This window comes from Felis catus, chromosome B4 (genome assembly GCF_018350175.1).
Source record: "Felis catus isolate Fca126 chromosome B4, F.catus_Fca126_mat1.0, whole genome shotgun sequence".
Taxonomy (NCBI): domain Eukaryota; kingdom Metazoa; phylum Chordata; class Mammalia; order Carnivora; family Felidae; genus Felis; species Felis catus.
The window spans coordinates 87,469,296-87,488,225 of record NC_058374.1 but is presented as its reverse complement, the minus strand read 5'-3'; the positions used below and the strand labels follow the sequence as shown (position 1 = coordinate 87,488,225).

Sequence of the window (18,930 nt, the reverse complement as noted above, 5' to 3'; positions counted from 1 at the left end):
GGCTCCAGGCTCTGAGCCATCAGCCCAGAGCCCGACGCGGGGCTCGAACTCACGGACCGCGAGATCGTGACCTGGCTGAAGTCGGACGCTTAACCGACTGCGCCACCCAGGCGCCCCCATACCCATACGTTTATAGCTAATTCACAGTTGATGAATAAAATGTGACCATATTAACATATGTATAAACCTACGTGTGTGTATGTATATATATGTATGTGTGTGTGTGTGTGTATATATATACACATATATAATTATGTGTATGGGCATAATTTTTATAAGGCTTGTGTGTATATATATATATATATATATGTATGTATATACATATACATACATAATTATGTGTATGGCCATATAATTTTTAAAAAGCTATGCATGCATACAGAGCAAATGTTATTTCATTCAATTTTTCCCCCCTCTGGAGAAATTCCTTTCAGTAGGTAAAAAGGTAGTTGAAAACAACAAACATTTGCTAAAATTCCTTATAGGACTTCATGCCACAGAATTTACCAGTCACAATAGCTTTAGAAAACTTTCAGGAGTCTTGAGACATGATTTAAAAGGCAATATCTTTTTTTTTAAAGTTTATTTTTCTTGAAAGAGAGAGAGTACAAGCAAGTGGGGGAGGGACAGAGAGAGAGAGGGAGAGAGAGAATCCCAGGCAGGCTCCTGCACTGTCAGTGCAGAGCCCAGTGTGGGGCTTGAACTCATGAACCATGAGTTCATGGCCTGAGCTGAAGTCAGACACTTAACTGACTGAGCCACCCAGGTGCCCTGTAAGGCAAGGTGAGTTTCTCACCAGGAAACTCAACCTGGATGTCTGTACATTTTCTTTTCTATCTTAAGGTCATGTTCTGGGGGTACTCTAGGTTAATGACCCTATTGTTGAAATGAGACATAGGGTAATAACCTTGGAAGGCAACAATTAGAGCTGTGTAAAACTTGGTATCCCTATTGTCATAAGAATTAATGTTTCATAAGAGTTCTGTGTCTCTAGCATCCTTTCGCAAAAATGTAGGAGGCAACACTTGGTGTTTATGCATCACATCCAGGGAGGAAAAAATAGAATAGAAGAAAGGTGTTTTTTATTTGCTTGTGCCTGACTTGGGAATTGTGACATGAAGAAAATTGTTTGTTTGTTCTTTTTTCATTTAAATCTTCTCCAGGGGGTCTTGCATTATTTTAATATGATGCTAACTGTCTGTGAAGCCTATTTTGTTAATTTGGAAAGCCCTAATATTTGATTAGGTTAGTTTATCATGGAGCTCTGTCTGAATCTGTGTAGAGAATTCTAGTAACTGCTGGAATTTCCTACAGTCTCATTAACCTTTTAAGGAAAACCACGGGAATTAGTTTTATTTTCTTAAATTGCTTGTTTACCATTTATTAAACACGTATCACATGCTGGGCAGTTTGCATGAAAAATTAGTCTTTGTATATAAGAATCTGGTTATCATAAGACGTTAGACATATAGATAAATAAGAAAACTATGTATATGTATATACCGGCCATGCTCAGATGAACTAAATTCTGCTAGAAGTTTTACTTCCGCATTTTGAGGTATCTTGTTTCACTTGGCATATTTACCGGCTTGTATGAAAACGTACTGGACCATATTCTTCCTACCCATGCCTTCAAACACTGTGAGTATATTACCCATCCATCCATCCATCCACTTACCTATCATCTATTTTAAAAAGGTTAATTAACACTCTCTCATTTCTCCACAAAAGAAGCTTTACAACTTCAGTTTTAATAAGAAGAACAAACGCTGAGAGAGATGTTTTTACTCAGTCTCATTTCTCACCAGGAAACTCAACCTGTATGTCTGTACATTTTCTTTTCTTTCCTCAATGAAGAGAAAGGTCACGGCAGCAAAGCCCATGTCTGTCAGGCTTGCTCTTCCTGGTCAGCTTTATTATTAATCTCTTCATATTTAGTACCATGTTTTCTGAGGGGAAGGACATGTCTGTCAGTCTTCCCAGTGCAGCTCCTGCCTTCTCCTCCTCTTCATTATGCCATATGGGCATCATTTTACCTCCTTTCTCCTCAGACAAGAAAGCATAACTTCCTTCACTAGAGTCCTCACATATCAAACCTACCCAATGTAATTATCCAATCATGGAATAATTCTCTGCAGTCCTTTATATAATATGTAAACACTTCCCTTTATGCATTTTGCATTGACTCAGATAGAAGCTAGAATATGTTTTGAGATATGATGCTTCACTGGTTTATCCTCCAACTAATGCATTCTGAAAAATATATCCTACTAAAAAATCTAGGATGTGGTAGAAAGTACTACTATGTCCTCAGGGCGGGCTAAGTTTTGGCACAGTAACCACAACAACCTCAAAATTTTAGAGCCTTCTAACAACTCAAGGCTTATTTCCCACTCAGGTCCATCATGGTTGGTGGGGACTCTGCTTCATGTCTCTTCACTTGGAGACTCAGGTTGATGTAGTTCCCACTGTTAAGAACAGATTTGGTGGCTCGGGCTGGTAGGGAGGAATGTAGTGAATTACACACTAGCTTTTGAAGCGGCCACACAGACTGATATCCTTTGCTTTTGCTCATAAGTGACTGCTTTCATTTTACTTGAGCTTTCATTTCATTGGCCAGAGCAAGTCACATCACCGCATCTAAAGTTAATGAGGTGGAAAAGTACAATATTACCATGTGTCCAGAAGAGAGAACCAGAAATATTTGGCAGTCAGCACTAATGTTTATTATGACTACCACAACTACTTTATCCTTTTATATTCTTATCAGGCAACGTAGAAATGAATTTTGGTACTGGCATTGGGAAGGGGAAACCAGATGCAGAGTTTTTGCCTGTCCATCCCTTTCCAGTGTATGATAAACTCTCCTTATAACAAAGACGGTAAAATGGCTTTTGTGAGTGCTGAAATAGTGCCTCTTCTTTCAGGGGAGAGGTCAGTGGCCTGCTGCTCTGTGCTCCTGGTTGCCATTGTACTGTGGAAGGGACCAGAACCCCCACCACCTCAGGCTGTCCCCAGAGCTGTCTCAGCTCAGTGCTGAACAGAGTCACTAATAATCTCTTACCTCCAGCCAGGCTTCCATTCAAAGACTTGTAGGGCTGATCTCATGACCTACATCTCCGTTTTCCTGAATCACTATCAGAAGTCCAAGGGTCCCAAATAATGATGACAGAGAGGGTCTTCTCCATTCCGCTCTGAAATCCCAGCCCTTCTTGCATCCTGCCACGTCCTCTGCAGTTTACAGTGTGCACCAGCCAGCTCCCTCAGGCGATCCTCCTACTCCTTCCCAGTACAATTACTTTCCCTCTTTCTCAGATAACTATTGTATATCCTCTTTTTTCTTTTCAAGCAGCTCTCATATTTCATGGCAAAATTAGATGAAATCGGGTAAGAAACTGCCTCACGTCCTCACCGCCTAGTCTACTCACACCTACCTGCCTCGGTAGCTATACATCCGACCTTCACTCTTGTTAAAATGGATTAAGTATTTTCACATCAATTTATTGTTAACCCCTCAAGTGCCCCGAGTCTCAATTCCTTCTGCCTTCTCAAGAACATTCTTTTGTAATTACCCATCTTCTTTCCTATATTGTGCGTTTCTCTACCAGATCGTTCCAGCAAGCAAGCATGCCTTTATGGCATCCATTAAAAAAAAAAATTCCCTTGACACCATGTTTCATTCCAACTATTGCTCGCTTCCTTCTTCCCTTAACAGAAAAGCTTCTTCGAAGAAATTTGTGTAATTGCACTGTTTTACATCCCGTTCTCCAATAAACTTACTTTAATCATGCTTTTATTTTCATCATGCCTCTAAAATGATTTTTACTGTGATCAAATGCTAACAATAGCTAACACAGAGTGCCTACTATAAGGCAGGCAGTGCTCTAAATACTTTATATCCATTAACTCATTTTAGCCTCAAACCAACCCTATAAAGATGGTGCTGTTAGTATCCCTCTTTTAGATAGGGAAAAAAAAATGCTATTCAGAGATACTGAATAATCTGCCCAAGGTCACACAGCTTTTCGGAGGAGCTTACATTTGAACCCAGCTACTCTGGTTTTCAAGGCTAGTACATGATATTACTTTTTTAATGTACAGTGATTTCTATGTGCTTATTGAACCTTTCAGCAGCCCTTGACAAAGCTGATCAAGCCCCTCCTTCTTGAAACATTTTGGTTTTTGGTTTTTCATGCTTTCATCCTATGGTGTTTTTCTCTTATCTAATGCGCTGCTCTTTGTCAGTCTTTATTGTTGTCTTCCCCATTTCGGACTGAGGTTTTTTTGACTATTCTTTCCCTTCTCTCACGGCAACTTTTCCATGGTAATTTGGTTTAGTCTGTGGCTTTAAATATCACCTATGAGCCTAGATTTCTTAAGTGTGTATCTGCAGCCCAGATCTCTTCCCTAAGCTCTGCTTCATAAATGCCACTGCCTGATTTACATAGCTACTTGGGTGCCTTGTAATAATCTCAAATTTAACACTGACAATACAGAACTATAGATGTCTTAACCCCACCCAGCTATTGCCAGACCCCCCTATTCCCAGGCTTTCTCTATCTGCCAGAACCACCACTATATATGTGTATGGTTCGTGTATAATTAACATCCAGTGCTATATTAGTTTCAGGTACACAGTATAATGATTGAACAGTCCTACACATTGCTCAGTGCTCATCATGATGAATGTACCTTCACCTATTTCAACCCCCCACCCCCCAATCTCCCATCTGGCAAACATCAATTTGCAGGAACACCAATTTACCAACTTCTAATTGTTCAGGACAAGCTGAGGAGGAATCCTAATTCCTCCTTCACTCACAGCTCACATTCAATCCCCTAACAAGTCAGACAGCTCTACAGGGAAATACTCCTAATCTTCCACTTCTCCCCAACTCTGCTGCTATTAGTATAGCCTAAGTCCTATCCTTTATCTTTGAGACTCTTGCAAACTCTTTGTAACTGGTCTCCCTGATTGCACTCTTGCTTTCTTCAGTCCATTATTTAAAGAACAGTCTGAGCAAACTTCTAAAGCATTTATGAGATGGTACCATATCCACCCAGAGTATTTCCCTTGTGAAATCCAGTCCCCACACTGCAGCATCCCAGCCCCCACTTGATCTTCCTACATTTCTGACACAGTTCCATAGACCTCTCAACTGTCCAGCCACACATTGTAGCCTGGGAACACAGCACACATTTCCCCATTTCAGTTCCTTGTCACTTACTGCTTCTTTTCTTTGGAATGCTCTTCCTTTCCTAGATCTTCATAATAGATGCTTTCTTCTCACTCAGGTCATCATTAGATTAACTCACAGAAGTCTTCTCTGAGACTTACAAAAATATAATTTCCCTCCCTACCCTCACCTTATCCTACAGAAATTCCTTCCAGGAACTTAAAAATCTAGTATTGGCTCTATGTCCCGCCTTTTCGTTGTTGTAGCCCCAGTACTCAGAAACATACCTCAGGTGTGACATTGACTCAAATAAAATCTGATTAAGTGAAGTGCAATATAGAAAGCAGTATATGGACTTGTATGACATAATGTGAAGCATTCAATAAATTAAAACAAACTGAATCATCCTTAGCTAAGAAAATGTTTTCTAGAGCATAAGAAGAAAGAAGTCTCGCTCTCAAGTTTTTAACTTTCCCACAGATAGCCTTCTGTTTGAATCAAACACTGAGACATCCCCATTTGTATCTTCAGTGGCAGGAAGATCTTTATGACATTGGAAATGGTATCTGCTTCTTGCAAATTCTTTTGAGAATCGCATGTCAAAGCTGTATGTCACACCCAACTTTCTTGGTCTCACTTAGAGGGATGATGTTGACAATATGTGTGATTTGTTCTCTCTCACAAGAAAAATCTAAGGAAGGTATCTAACCTGAGTTACAGCACATGGATACGCATACCCAAGGGGAAGATTAATACAAATATATGATGTACTGATCTCATTTACAAAATGGGCCTCGATATGTTTATAACATTAAACAACTTCAGATGTGCTTTTTATATCAATCACATTTTTTAAATTTCTGAAAGCATAGTGTTTCAACAGATGTTTGATTTTAAATTTGTTATTTTTAGCAGATGAAACTTCTTTATCATTTCACAGTAGGGTTAATACTTTGAAGATGAAATGCTGCAAAAAAGTGAGGGCAAACTAGAACCCTAATGTAATGTGATAAGTGAGGTCCAAAATTCTCAAGCACCCAAACCATTCAGTAGCCTTACTGCCAGGTTAACGCCATGGGTCGGGGAAACTTAAAGCTGGTTGGATGGGGCTTCCAGGCTAGATATAAATCCATCCACATTCTGGCGACAGTTGTTGCTATTGGTGGCAGTTGTTCCCTCAGGAGGAACTGAAAGAAATGATTTTCAGGTCTGAAACTGGCAGGGACTTTCAGGAAAATGGCAGCAACTTGAAGAATTCCCAATTAATTCATGCCCAGGGAAACTGGGCAGAAGAATACCTAGAAGATGGGTTCCACCCTGTACTTGCTTCCTGAAAAGAGGTTCCATTTCTGGCCTTTGCACTCATCCCTAGAAGAACAACATAGCCTTAATCCCTCCTCCCCCACTTTGAGACCAGGTCTGCTCTTAGTCCCACTGCAGGACACCTTGTCTATGGCTTTACTCTTCTTTGTTGGACAGAAAGTCATATGCAAATAAGTATGTTTTTGATGGCACCACATATTGCCTCTGTATTTCAGACTGTTCTAACAGCTCATCCTAATCTGGTCACTAATTGTTCCTGCTTCACCAAGCATTTACTGACAGAAATGGTCCTACCACATTTAGAAAAGAAATCAAATCTGCATTATGGAGTCAGCATCATTGTATTTCTAGTTTCATGCATGGTGGGTCCCTTATAGAGCAATATTTAATGCACTTCTAATTAAAAAGGGACGGGAGTATCCAAAGCTTTCTCAGCATTGCCTTATTTCTTGTTTTTGTTTGTGCAGCTCACCATGTTAAAACGGGCACTTGTGAGGTGGTGGCACTCCACAGATGCTGTAATAAGAACAAGATAGAAGAGCGATCACAGACGGTCAAGTGTTCCTGCTTCCCTGGACAGGTGGCAGGCACCACGCGAGCAGCTCCATCTTGTGTGGATGGTGCGACTTCTTCCATTGCTTCTTGTGGTTGTATAGCTGGTGACTCATTAGAACTGGAACCCCACTACAATGCTGTTGACTATGGTCAATCCTGAGGGACCATACCATAAATCATGTGGCTGTACAGAGATTATTTGGGGGTATTCTGAAATCTGAAATCCTTTGGAAGGAGGTCGAAGACCTTGCTCCGTTTTGTAATAAGGCATTATAATGAGGTTCCGACAAGTCCATGTGTTTCTTACTTTGATACCATGAAATACTGATTTGCCAGTGAAGGGCTTGTGTATGTAAATTAATTGGGAAAGGAAGGATGAAAATAATGGATTAAACAGTATGGTTGCCTAAGAACCCATGGATGGTTCTTAAGAATGAAAAAATAAGCACCATACAAATGAGCAAAGTTGTAGATTAAATTCACATGAAATATTGATTTTTATGGAGATCCATCAAAATATTAATTTCTTTATTGGAGGGTTCACCTAATTACAATAGGAGATAAATCTTTGTATGGGTCTATTTAATTGATATTATCATAGATAATTAAGTATTTATATTAGCATGGTTCATTCCTTGTGATGATGGTTACTGCCCACATTAAAAAAAATTACATTAATTCTGAGGGTTGCTGGAGGGGTTGTGGGAGGGGGGGATGGGCTAAATGGGTAAGGGGCATTAAGGAATCTACTCCTGAAATCATTGTTTCACTATATGCTAACTAATTTGGATGTAAATTTTAAAAAATAAAATTAAAAAAAAATACAAGAAAAAAATCCCACCCCCCCCCAATTACATTAATTCTAATAGCCTCCTAATTTTAGCCTACTTGTGGGAAATATTACACTGATTCTAAAATACTATGAACTGGTAATAGGTTTTTTTTTTATATGTTTAGGTAAATAATTCCACACATATGCCTACAGAAGTCTCTTTCCAATGAAGCCTATATGTTCACATGAAAAAATCCTTCAACAATGTGCCTATAATTAACAATACTATTTGTTAAGAGAGTAGAGCTCATGTTAAGTGTTCTCACCACAATAAACTAAAATAGAAATTAAAAATTCTTTTAGTCAGAAAATCTAGAAATATTCAGCCCCTTTGGACAAAAAGAGAAGCATGCTTCAAAACCCAATCTACCCAGTGATGGAGAAAATTGGTGCCCTTTTTTCCTCTTTAAATGTACATTCAGAGAATTAACTAGTCCAAATAGAAAACACTGAATTGATTTTTCTATCTCCTGTAGCTTCAATAGTGGAACAGAAATGGTGGTGCCATATGCAGCCATGTCTTGAGGGAGAGGAATGTAAAGTTCTTCCGGATCGGAAAGGATGGAGCTGTTCCTCTGGGAATAAAGTGAAAACAACTAGGGTAAGTGGACAGCCAGCTTGGGAAAGCAAAAGGTCTCTGAATTTATAGAGCATGGGAAAGTGTAGTAACATGGTTAAGTGATGGTTGTAGAATGAAGAGTTTTCCATACTACATTTCCTGCCCACCCCCTCCATTTTCTTCCTAATTCATTTTCTCATAGCACATTTTTATTTCACTCAGAATAACATCTTCTATAGATTTCCATAAACTGTCATGTTATTTAATAAATTAATGTTATTTGTTCCTTCATGAGATACTTACAGTAATGTGAAATCCCCTGAGGATGCATGTTAAATGCTGGGAAGGTAACCCCAATCCTTAATTCTAATGGACAGTAATTTGAATAAATTCTGGGAAAAAAACCCCAAAAAACCAAAACCAAAACAAACCTTATTTCAATTTCCCAGTGAAGATTCTTTCATTTTCATGAAAGTAATTATTTTGATCTCCCTGATTTCTGGGTCAGTAAATAGTTTTCTAATGGTTAACTCTGTAATCATTGTAATGAGTTACCTAGAGTAGTTTCTAAATCTCAGGGTCAATATGAAAGGAATACTCTTCAGACAATGATGTATTTCATTTTGCAATGATTGACTTCTGGGACATGGTAGAGAAGTGAATAATGGTTAGATTTATTCTCTAATTTCCTAATTAGCTCCATGGATATTCTGGACTGGCAGAATTTAAATTCTTTGTAGAATCAGCAAATGAAAGTTCTGTCTTGTTTTGCTTTTTGCTTTGAGGGGAAAGCAGACTATTGATTAGAATTGGATAATTGGAGACAAGAACAGAATAATGATATAAGGTGATACTTTATAAAAAGTAACATAAAACCAGAGACTGGTTAATTTACCATAGTGTTTAATAATAGCAGTTTTTTTAAAAACCTTGTCTGGACCCATTCAAGAGGATTATTTTTAAAATCCCATGAGATATATAATTCAGTCTGTTGAATAACATGTTTAGTGCATTGACTGTTCACACATACACAAAACTAAGTTTCCAACAGCAAAAATAGTAACTTTATTCTTTGTCAAATTATTCATGACTGTATCATTTGGCTAAATGCTGACACACTTACAAAACCCATGGACTGCATGATTAGTTAATTAGAATAATTGTATTATTCAGTCAGCACATGATATCAACTATATTGATTTGTTAAAAAACATCCTGGCAATATAAAATTTCCTTATAAGTTATTTATAGCATGGAAATATTTCCTTCCTAACACTGTTAATTCTTAGTCCAAAACAGCACTCATGGAAATTCACTGAAGATTTGAGATTCTGAAGCAAATTAAAAAAAAAAAAAAAGCACTCTACAACTAAACTTAGTTTTTTATTACTTCGGTGGACATGGGGAAGCTAACATTTATTGGATACTTAAAACATATGCCATAAACCGAACAAAGTACCTCATGTGACTGAGCTCATTTAATCCTCTTAACAGCCCAGTGAGGAAGATAATATTATTATCTCCTTTTTACAGATGAGTAAACCAAAGTTTCAGAATCTTCAGTGACTTCCCAAGGTCAGCCAGCTAATTAACAGGGAAGCCAGAGTTCAAACCAAGCAGGCTCATTCCAGAATCTAATCTCTTAAACCGTAGTTGAAACTGGATAATTTAACTTATTCTTAAGTAATAGTGAGGAAAGTTTCCTATCGTTCTATTCATATCAGGTAGACCTTTAACTTTCTGGATCATTGAAATGAAAAGGTCAAGACCATGGGATGGAAATTCTCATAGTAAATTGTTTTACAAGTGGTTGCTTCACTCCCTGCTGGGCCCTAGTCTCAGCAGTCCAAAGGTAAAATTGAGTCTCTGAAATTCTTCAGGTTTAACTGGCTTTCATAATATAATTAAACAAGTTGGATGACAGGCTAAGAACTTGTGAGTGAGGAAGACCATATCTAGATCCTCCATTTTGTTCTAGTTATAAGGTGTGATGTCACATATAGTGGCTTGTACTTTCTGTTTATATTTCGTCTCTTTTGCCCTGAAGATCTGTTAAAGGAGGGCCTCACTGAAGATATTTGAGGGAGGACTCAGGCAACTCTTCTCATTTAAAAAGGAAAAAATCATCATATATAAGACTAGTGATCTTGAAAGATGGAATTTCTTGAGTACAATCAAAGTAAACTATTATTTTTTTCTTCAAAAGCAAAAGATGGCTGGTGAGAATGCAGCTATGTAGACATTTCCAACTAAAGGGATATCATGGCATTCCAAATGGCTAGGCAAAAAGATGTGCGATTTGGAATGTTTTTTGGCTCACAAAAAAATTTGGGTAAATTTCCCTGAGGCCTCAAAAACAAAGTTTCCAAGGTCATCAGGTTATTATTATTCTCTCTCCACTGAAATAGTACCAAAAACATAGGAGATACACATTTTTGAAATAGTTCTGGCACAGTATTACTTTGCACACAGTGGAAGTGTTGGACAGAGAGAGTTTCTGCCATGCATAAATAGCAGCAGTGTAATTGAGAAGATTCTGATCATCACTTGAGTCATTGGCATTATTGTTCATGTGCCAGTCTTAGATAAGTTAGCCATGGCTGTGGGGAGCCAAGCAGCCACTGAAGCCCTGATTTGGCAGGTCCTGGCCACAAGTGGGGAAAGTCCAAGAAATTAAGCAGGAATAGGTTACAAAGTAACTGAAGAGCTGCTTGCGGCCAAGAGTCATTTGAGTTTCTTATGCAAGATATGTTGGTCATGTGGGATTATCACTGCAAGCAAAATGGCTCGAGAAATGATTAAAATTTGCAATAATGTACACCCTCCCTTTTAATTGCCCATATTCAATCTGGAGTACTCTGGTAAGCCTAATGTTAGAAAAAAAGCAGTCAGCCAAAAACAGCAATGAGGCTTGCTTAGCCTCCACAGAGATACAGTGGTACCTTCCAGAATTGACTACAGATTATGGGCTGGGTGAATCCCTCATTTAAGACTAATTTGGAATTTGCCTACTACAAAATGTGAATTATATCCCCCTTCTTATTGTTCTGACCCATTTTCTATTTGTCCTGACAAGGGAGAGAAAAGGCAGATAGACTTTTTGGAACATCAATATTTTGCATACATGTTCTTCGACACCTCAAACATTTAATATGGAGGGAAAAGAGGATGCAACATTTGTTTCCGGAACCTGATTTCTCATCTTAAAAATGGAAACTTAGGACTGCCTGTGACATCCATAACCACCTATTGTATTACTTTTAAGAACTGCTAAGCTCAAAAGAAGGAAAGGAAAAGTCATGAGAGCCTTTTGATTTCAAACTCACTTTCAAAGATAAATAATAAAGAACTTTTTCAAAGAGTCATTAATAAAAGAATAGTCTTTCCAGTGTGAAAGAGCACATAATTATACGCTAATTCTATCATACAAAAGTAGCAGGGGGGAAAGGTGCTATAGAGCTGTAAGATTTGAGGGAAAAAAAAAAATCTTTGATAACATTGTTGGATCCTCAGAAAAAAACAGACTATGATTCACTTATTTTAATGTTTTGATATTCTTTCTTTGTGGAACATCTCCTAAAGGAACTCACATTTTGCTTTTAGAATTCAGAGCCCATGGCCTTGGGTATGGGCTCGAAACTCTAAATGCCAATGGTCATGTAGCATTAAGTCTGATTCTTACCTAAAGAAAGATGAACTTCATAATATGCAAGATTTTATATTTTCATTAGAAATATTATCTTTATGAATCATAAATCCTAGGTCTATTTATTTTTCACATAAGAAATTTTCTGGGTGATTTTTAATTGGAATTCTTTCATCTTTACTAATTTATTTAAAGTGCATTACGGAGATAAAAACTCTAGTTTTCTAATGTCTCTGAATATAAGTGGATAAAGCATGATTTTTTTTTTGTCGTATAATGCAATGAAAATCAACAGCTGTTAAGAATTCCCCATGCATAAACATTCTATAGTAATAATGCTCTTATTACAGTCGAAGCCACAAAAGCATATATGCTGGTATTTACTTAGCTTTTATAGTGTACTAGGCACTCTGCTAAGTGGACTGCAGGTATTATCTTAGTTCCCCAACCACAATAGGCATTAATGAGGGTACAAAGATACATGGTGTGAGCCCTATCAGCCAGAAGTATGCCCTTGAGAAGGGGAATGAAGAGCATACAGTTGCATTATCCTTATATTTGTTATCCATATGCAGTCCACAGACAGCACTGGAATCATGGATAAATATAAGAGTAACATTGTTATAATAATGGGGATAGTGTAAGCCTTTGGGTCAGCTTCGTCATCTGCAAAATAAATGAGAATATTGAGTTAGATTGAATTTCCAGTTCCTCTAACCAGTATTTATTTTTTGGTTCCACGTGCCAAGGAAATTTCTAACTTCCTTTCCTGCTAAATTTATATGACACTAATAACTGGCTAATCTCAGAAGATAGATAGGTATTAGGTTTTTAATCCTTCCCTGTAAGGGAAGAGAGAAACAGCATCTTAGATGCTTTGCTAATGAAAGCCTCAAGTCTTCCTCTTCCAGATGCTGTTGGATTTTATACCAAGAACACTGACTGTTCTTTGTTAGGGGGGTCTGAACAGTGTCCAGAGGCACCATTCCAGCCCCAAGGCAAAACAAAACAAAAAAACATCACACGAGGAAAAGGGTTCATTTCTTCACTTTAACATGGTGCAATTTGTGTGAATACTTCAACCATAGTGCTCTCTCTTGCCTTGCAAATTTAATCACAGACTTAGCATAGTGTAGTTCTTTCCTGATCAACTCTTTTGTAACAGACACATTCACCATTCATTTGTCTTCATCTCACCTCTGGTCAGGCCCTAAATTGCATCCTGGTCCACAGCACAGAGTGCAGTGACCTTTAGGGCTGTTGTTTTCCAATTATTTTGCCGGTACGTTTCTACAGTAAGAAATACATCCTACAGTGTGACCCAGAATACACACACTCATACATCCCACACTGAAGTTAAAGTTCTAATTTTTTGGTTTTATTTTCTTCCTACCTATCTCAACCCCATAACTCGATTTTATGACCTGTTAGGATATGCATTTTGAAAACCAGTGCTTTAGGAAGTGGCAACTGGTCGCCACTAACTTGCAGAGATACAGACTACTGATTAAACAGTTTTCAAATCAATCCACCTTTTACATTTTAGTTTTAAATATTTTCATTCAATGTTTTGGGGTCAAAAAACGTTATCATCTTGTAAAATACAGATTTCATGGGAAAGAATGCATATGCTGTGTATAGTCATTCATTCAACAAGTATTTATTGTCTATTGTTGTGAGGTGCTATTCACAGCATGGAAAAAAAAAATCCCAGATGGGAATCCGTGCCCTCATAAAGCTTATATTCTAATAGGGTATACTAGTTTTCTATTGCACCCTTAGCAAATGTAGTGACTTACCGTAACATTCATTTATTCTCTGTTGGTAAGACTCGGCACAGCATGGTTCAGTTATTTATCGGCTCTGGGTTTCACAAGGCTGAAATCGCAGGATGTGTTTCATCTTTTCACAGCAGGGCTGTGCTTCTGTCTGGAGGTTCTAGGGAGACTCTGCTTCTAGGCTCATTCAGGTTGTTGACAGTATTTGGTTCCTTGTACAAGCAGGAATGAGGTTTCTGTTCTCCTAGTAGTTGTCATTAGGGAGCCTCTCTCACCTCAGTCAGAATGCCTGCTTTCCGCATCACACTCATTCATTTTCAAACCAGCCACTGCATATGGAGTCTTTCTCATACCTTGAATCTCTCTGACCCCCATATGTCTTCTGCCTTACTTTTCTGCTTCTGAGGGCCAGGTATAATTACATTGGCTCCACACAGATAACCCAGATGATCTCCCTATGTTAAGGTCAGCTGTTTAGCAACTTTAGAGAGCTTACAAAGTCCCTTACAAAGTTATTTCAGTAACTAGGGGACAGTAATCTTGGGGGTCCATCTTTAGAATTGTACCTATCATGCAGAGAGAGACAATAAGTAGGTGAAGTAGATAGTATGGTAGATGGTGATAAGTGCCATGGAAGAAAATGGACAGTGCAGAGGAGGAAGTTTGCATATTTCACTGAGGTCCTGGCGGAGGTGAGGGAATGGGGCACATGGCTACCTAGAGGACAGGTTTTCCAGGTAAAGAGAAGAACAGGTACGAAGGACCTGACCTGGGACCTGCTGTGGGAATATCACATTCAAGGGACAGCAGTGGTGCTTGTGGCTGGAGTGCAGTGAGCGAGGCTTAAGTTTAGGATTGGAAGGGTAATAGAGGCCTATCACGACTGACTGAAATTTTTGTCCTGAGCACGCAGAATGACGAAGTTGCCAGTAGAGGAGATGGAGACAATTGTAGGCAGAGCATGTCTTATGTTTTGCATTAATACTGCTAAGTCTAGGTCCTTTAATTAATGGAAATAAATACAGTAGAACATCTTGAACTTGATATTTATTAAGAAGAGTAGGTAAAAAGTATTAGGTAAGAAATACACACATTAAGTGACCTTAATATCACAAAAGATTTAAAATTTCAAATAGTAGGGACATTTGGAAAAGTATATAAGGGACTATATAATTACTATAATATATTTTTTTAAAGAGATGCAGACAGAAATGGATTAATATACTGAAGGACTTTTCCCACTCAATTAGATAATGAATCCAAAGGTCGGTAGGAAAACAAGCTAGTGTCCATGTAGCAGCACTGGTAAAAGTAACATTTAAACCTGGTGTTTTAAATTTAAGAGCTCCTTACTTAAGAATAATAGGGCCAGAAGTGTCTCTCTTGGTATTTCTTTAGAGAGTTATTGGAAATTAATGCAAAGACTTAAAAATACATATCATCAGGGCTATATTTCCAAAATCAGGCCTATAGTTTTATAATTAAAATGAAAAATGGGCAACATATGAATACGTTGAAGTTCCTTTAAGATTTAAATACTTCTATAGTATTTGAGCCAAGCGTTTATTTGTGTTATTCTGAATATTGTGATTATAATCTTAACATTAATTGTGAATGTTCACACATGGTAATAGAATCAAGTTGGGACATGGTACAAGTTCGTTAGCAACTATGAGGTACATCCTTAGGTTCTTGCTTATGTTCTGTGAATTAAGTGGTGAGGACCACATCCGTCTCTCTTATCTGAGGATTAAACTTCTGTGAGGGATACATTTTTTAATATGGAAGAGCTTGATGTTTGTTCAGAGGTAACTATCCCTCAGAGAGGCAAGCCTGTTTTTGGTTATCTGTAGTGCCTTAATAAATGAAGAACACTACCTCAAAGGACTTGAATATTACGTTCTCCTCTCCAAGGCACCCTACCTAGTGGGGTTTCTATGCCTTCTCCTTTTCCCATAGTGGGTGACAGCTCTGTCAAAAACCATAGATAATCTTCACTGTATACATCCCCCATACTTCTTTCTCTTCTCTACTCTTCATACAATTTACATGGAATCTACAACTCTTAATCAGTGATTTCAGATCCAATTTCATTTTCTTACTTTGGCCAACAGGATGAAGATACAGCTGAGAAATAAAAGGTAATTTTCTCACAGGCTCAGAATTTCAAATGCTTTATGACTGGTGCAGAGATTGCATAAGAAAACAAAACTGTGGCCTAATTCCCAGTTCTCTCTAGGATGAGCATGAATCCCGGCTCTCTGCTGAGCAATCCACTTGTGAATAATGTGAGGTGTGCATAATACAAAGAGCGGAGTCAAGCTTCACTCTACTGTGTACCCCAGAGACCATGTCTGACCATGATAAAGTTCTGGATGCTAAGTTTTAGTGGGCTAGGGGAAAAAGAAAGCTTGTGTAAAGGATTTTGTGGATAGTTACGTCAGAGAACAGAAGCACTAGGAGTAACATGTTTTAAATTATTTGAAGATCACATAAAAGAAAAACATTAGACTTGTTCTGCATGACCACAAGGAGTACAATTAAGGGCAAGGAATAACTCTAATGGTGTCAGCTCTAGATGATGTTGAATGGGCTGCCTTGGGAAAAAGTAAATTCCATATTTCTACAAGTCATCAATTTATGACTTAAAGGATGTGCAGAAATTTAGAGTGGGCTAGTTTACTATCCCACCACCACCACAAAACAGCTTATGCAAAGGCAGGGAGGTATAGAAGATCATGTCTTTCTTTGCTCATGGAATAGAAATCAGTTCATGTGTGTGTGAGGGGAATCATGGCAGGTTGAGTTTTTATCATAATAGTTTTTTAAAATGCCATGCTAAATGATTCGATGTTAATCTCTAAGAAATGATAAACCACTGAAAAACCTTAATGAGAAGAGAAGATATGTGGTTTACACTTTAGAAAATCTATTTGTTGGCAATGTGTCACCTGCAAGGAGTTGAGAGGAATAAGCGATGATGGGCCTGAACTAAGATAGGAAAGTGACACACTGAGGGTGTCATAGCCTAAGAAGTAGAATCAATAGGGTTTGGCAATTTTATATAAGAATATAGTGAAAGGAAAATTTCAGAAAGGTCCCTATTTTTGGCCTAACCTATTTGGTGATATTAATTGACAAGGACACAATGAGATGGAGATTGACTGGACAGTTTGATATACAGCCTTAGAGATGAAGACAGAAGTTTGAGAACAGTTATCCCCTAGATGATGAGGAAATGATTCTGAAGGCTGTCAGAGAAGGAATTTGTTGAGAGAGAAGAGAATCAAAGACATTTTCTCAGGTAATTCATAAGAAGGTCCCTGCTTAGGAACATGAAATGTGGACAGAGTGACTGGAAAACGAAGAGACCGTAGAGTCTTAGAAAATGCAGAAAGAGAGAGTTCCAGGGAGCCAGGGCCATCAATTTATACAACAAATACATAGAACCTACCAGATTATGTGGACTTTAAATTTCTTTCTGAACATGACATTTGCAAGAAATATTAGAAGTTCACGATCTGTTAGTTGAATATGATTTACTCTCATAATCTTAAAATTTGCTTCCTCATTGTATGGTACTATTGACAAACCATTGAAAATACTGTCGAATATACATCTATTTAAAGTAGAATGTAATAAAAGAAACATTTTTAAAATAAGAGTCTAGCAGAATGAGAAGATTAAGATGGCAGAGGAGTAGGGGGCCTTAGGCTTGCCTCATCCCTCAAATACACCTAGATAAATATCAAATCATTTTGAACACCCAAGAAATTGATCCAAGGACTGAGAGTAAAACTGCACAACTAGAGATAGAAAAAGATGGCACATTGTGGAAGACGGGAGTTATGGAGAGTTAATTTGGGGAAGAAAAGAATTGCGAGTGCTGTGGAGGGAAGGGAGCCCTTATCAGAGACAGAGGAGCAAGAGAGAGGTAAAGAGAGTAAAAGTACATGGGGAAATTGCACAAGAAAAACTTTTCCCCAAAACCACTGACTGAAAAAAGGAGAGGGGCTGAATACTACAAGTTATAAGCAGCAGAGCTGAAAGTCTGAAGTTTTAGAAGTCCACACCATCACCAGGGTCATGCCTGGTGGGTTTGGCAGAGACCTGGAAGCAGGCAGTATGGTCTAAGGATCCCCTGAGCCCCCTGAGGAGAAATAGTTCCCCTGTTTGGAGTACATTTGCGAGTGCTGACATGGCCTCTCCAGGGACAAAAAGAACTGGTGATGTCAACCTGCTGCCCTGTTTCCTAGTATAGGAAGAAAGACACTGGCTGAGGGAAACAAACCTTTGCTGGCTTTGTGTTGTGTTTTACCATAAACTCTGAACTGCTGCACTGAGGTGGGACCACTTTTTTGGGACAAACCAGGAAACAACAAACGTGTAACCAGACCCTCTCCCAGAGGATCAGTGCGGGTCTGCATTGTGGGTCCCCAAGATTTGGAGTTTTGAAACACAACAACACACCTGAGATAAAAAAAAAAAAAATAGGAGTACTGTGCTGCCTGGCAGGCAGACAGCTCATTGAAGCCAGGGATCTGACGGAAGAGAGGTGAGAGTAGCAGTAAGAGGTAGCAGGCATGAACTCCCTGCTCTAAGGATGAGAGGGCAGGGACACACCATTCTCTCCCCTCCCGCCACCACCATCAGCAGTGACCAACTTTAGTTTGCAACACAGCACCCCCAAGTGGAGGCCAGAGTTGCTTACATCACTCCCCGCCCCCGCCGTGCCCTCCACTAGAGCATGAATCAGCACAGCAAGCTCTACCCCCAGAACACCAGCACAGACCCCTCCCATGCATCAAGTTTACTGATCATAGAGTGCTGCAAAGCTTCAGCTCTAGGGGAAATAGATTTTAGCTTCCTGTTTTTTATTTTTTAATTTTTTAAAATTTTTTTGTTTCTGGACCTCTTCTTACTATAGCCATTACTCTCAGCAGCCCAAATACAACAGGCTTTCTTAACACATACGAAAAACAGTGATGACCCACACAAAATGAGAAGATGGAGGAAGAAGTCATGGCCAAGGATTTAATCAATACAGATACAAAGATGAT

General features: G+C 38.5%; 1 protein-coding gene across 5 annotated transcripts in view; it reads left to right on the top strand.

Annotated features, from left to right (window-relative positions):
- Positions 1 to 18,930, top strand: part of TAFA2 (TAFA chemokine like family member 2) — a 514,179-nt gene that overhangs the window by 456,996 nt on the left and 38,253 nt on the right. For all 5 annotated transcript variants that reach the window (XM_045062009.1, XM_023257183.2, XM_019835164.2 and 2 more), the window contains 2 exons: positions 6,968 to 7,120; positions 8,364 to 8,488. In XM_045062009.1, coding sequence (XP_044917944.1) covers positions 6,968 to 7,120; positions 8,364 to 8,488 — 278 coding nt within the window. The remainder of the gene's footprint in view (positions 1 to 6,967; positions 7,121 to 8,363; positions 8,489 to 18,930) is intronic.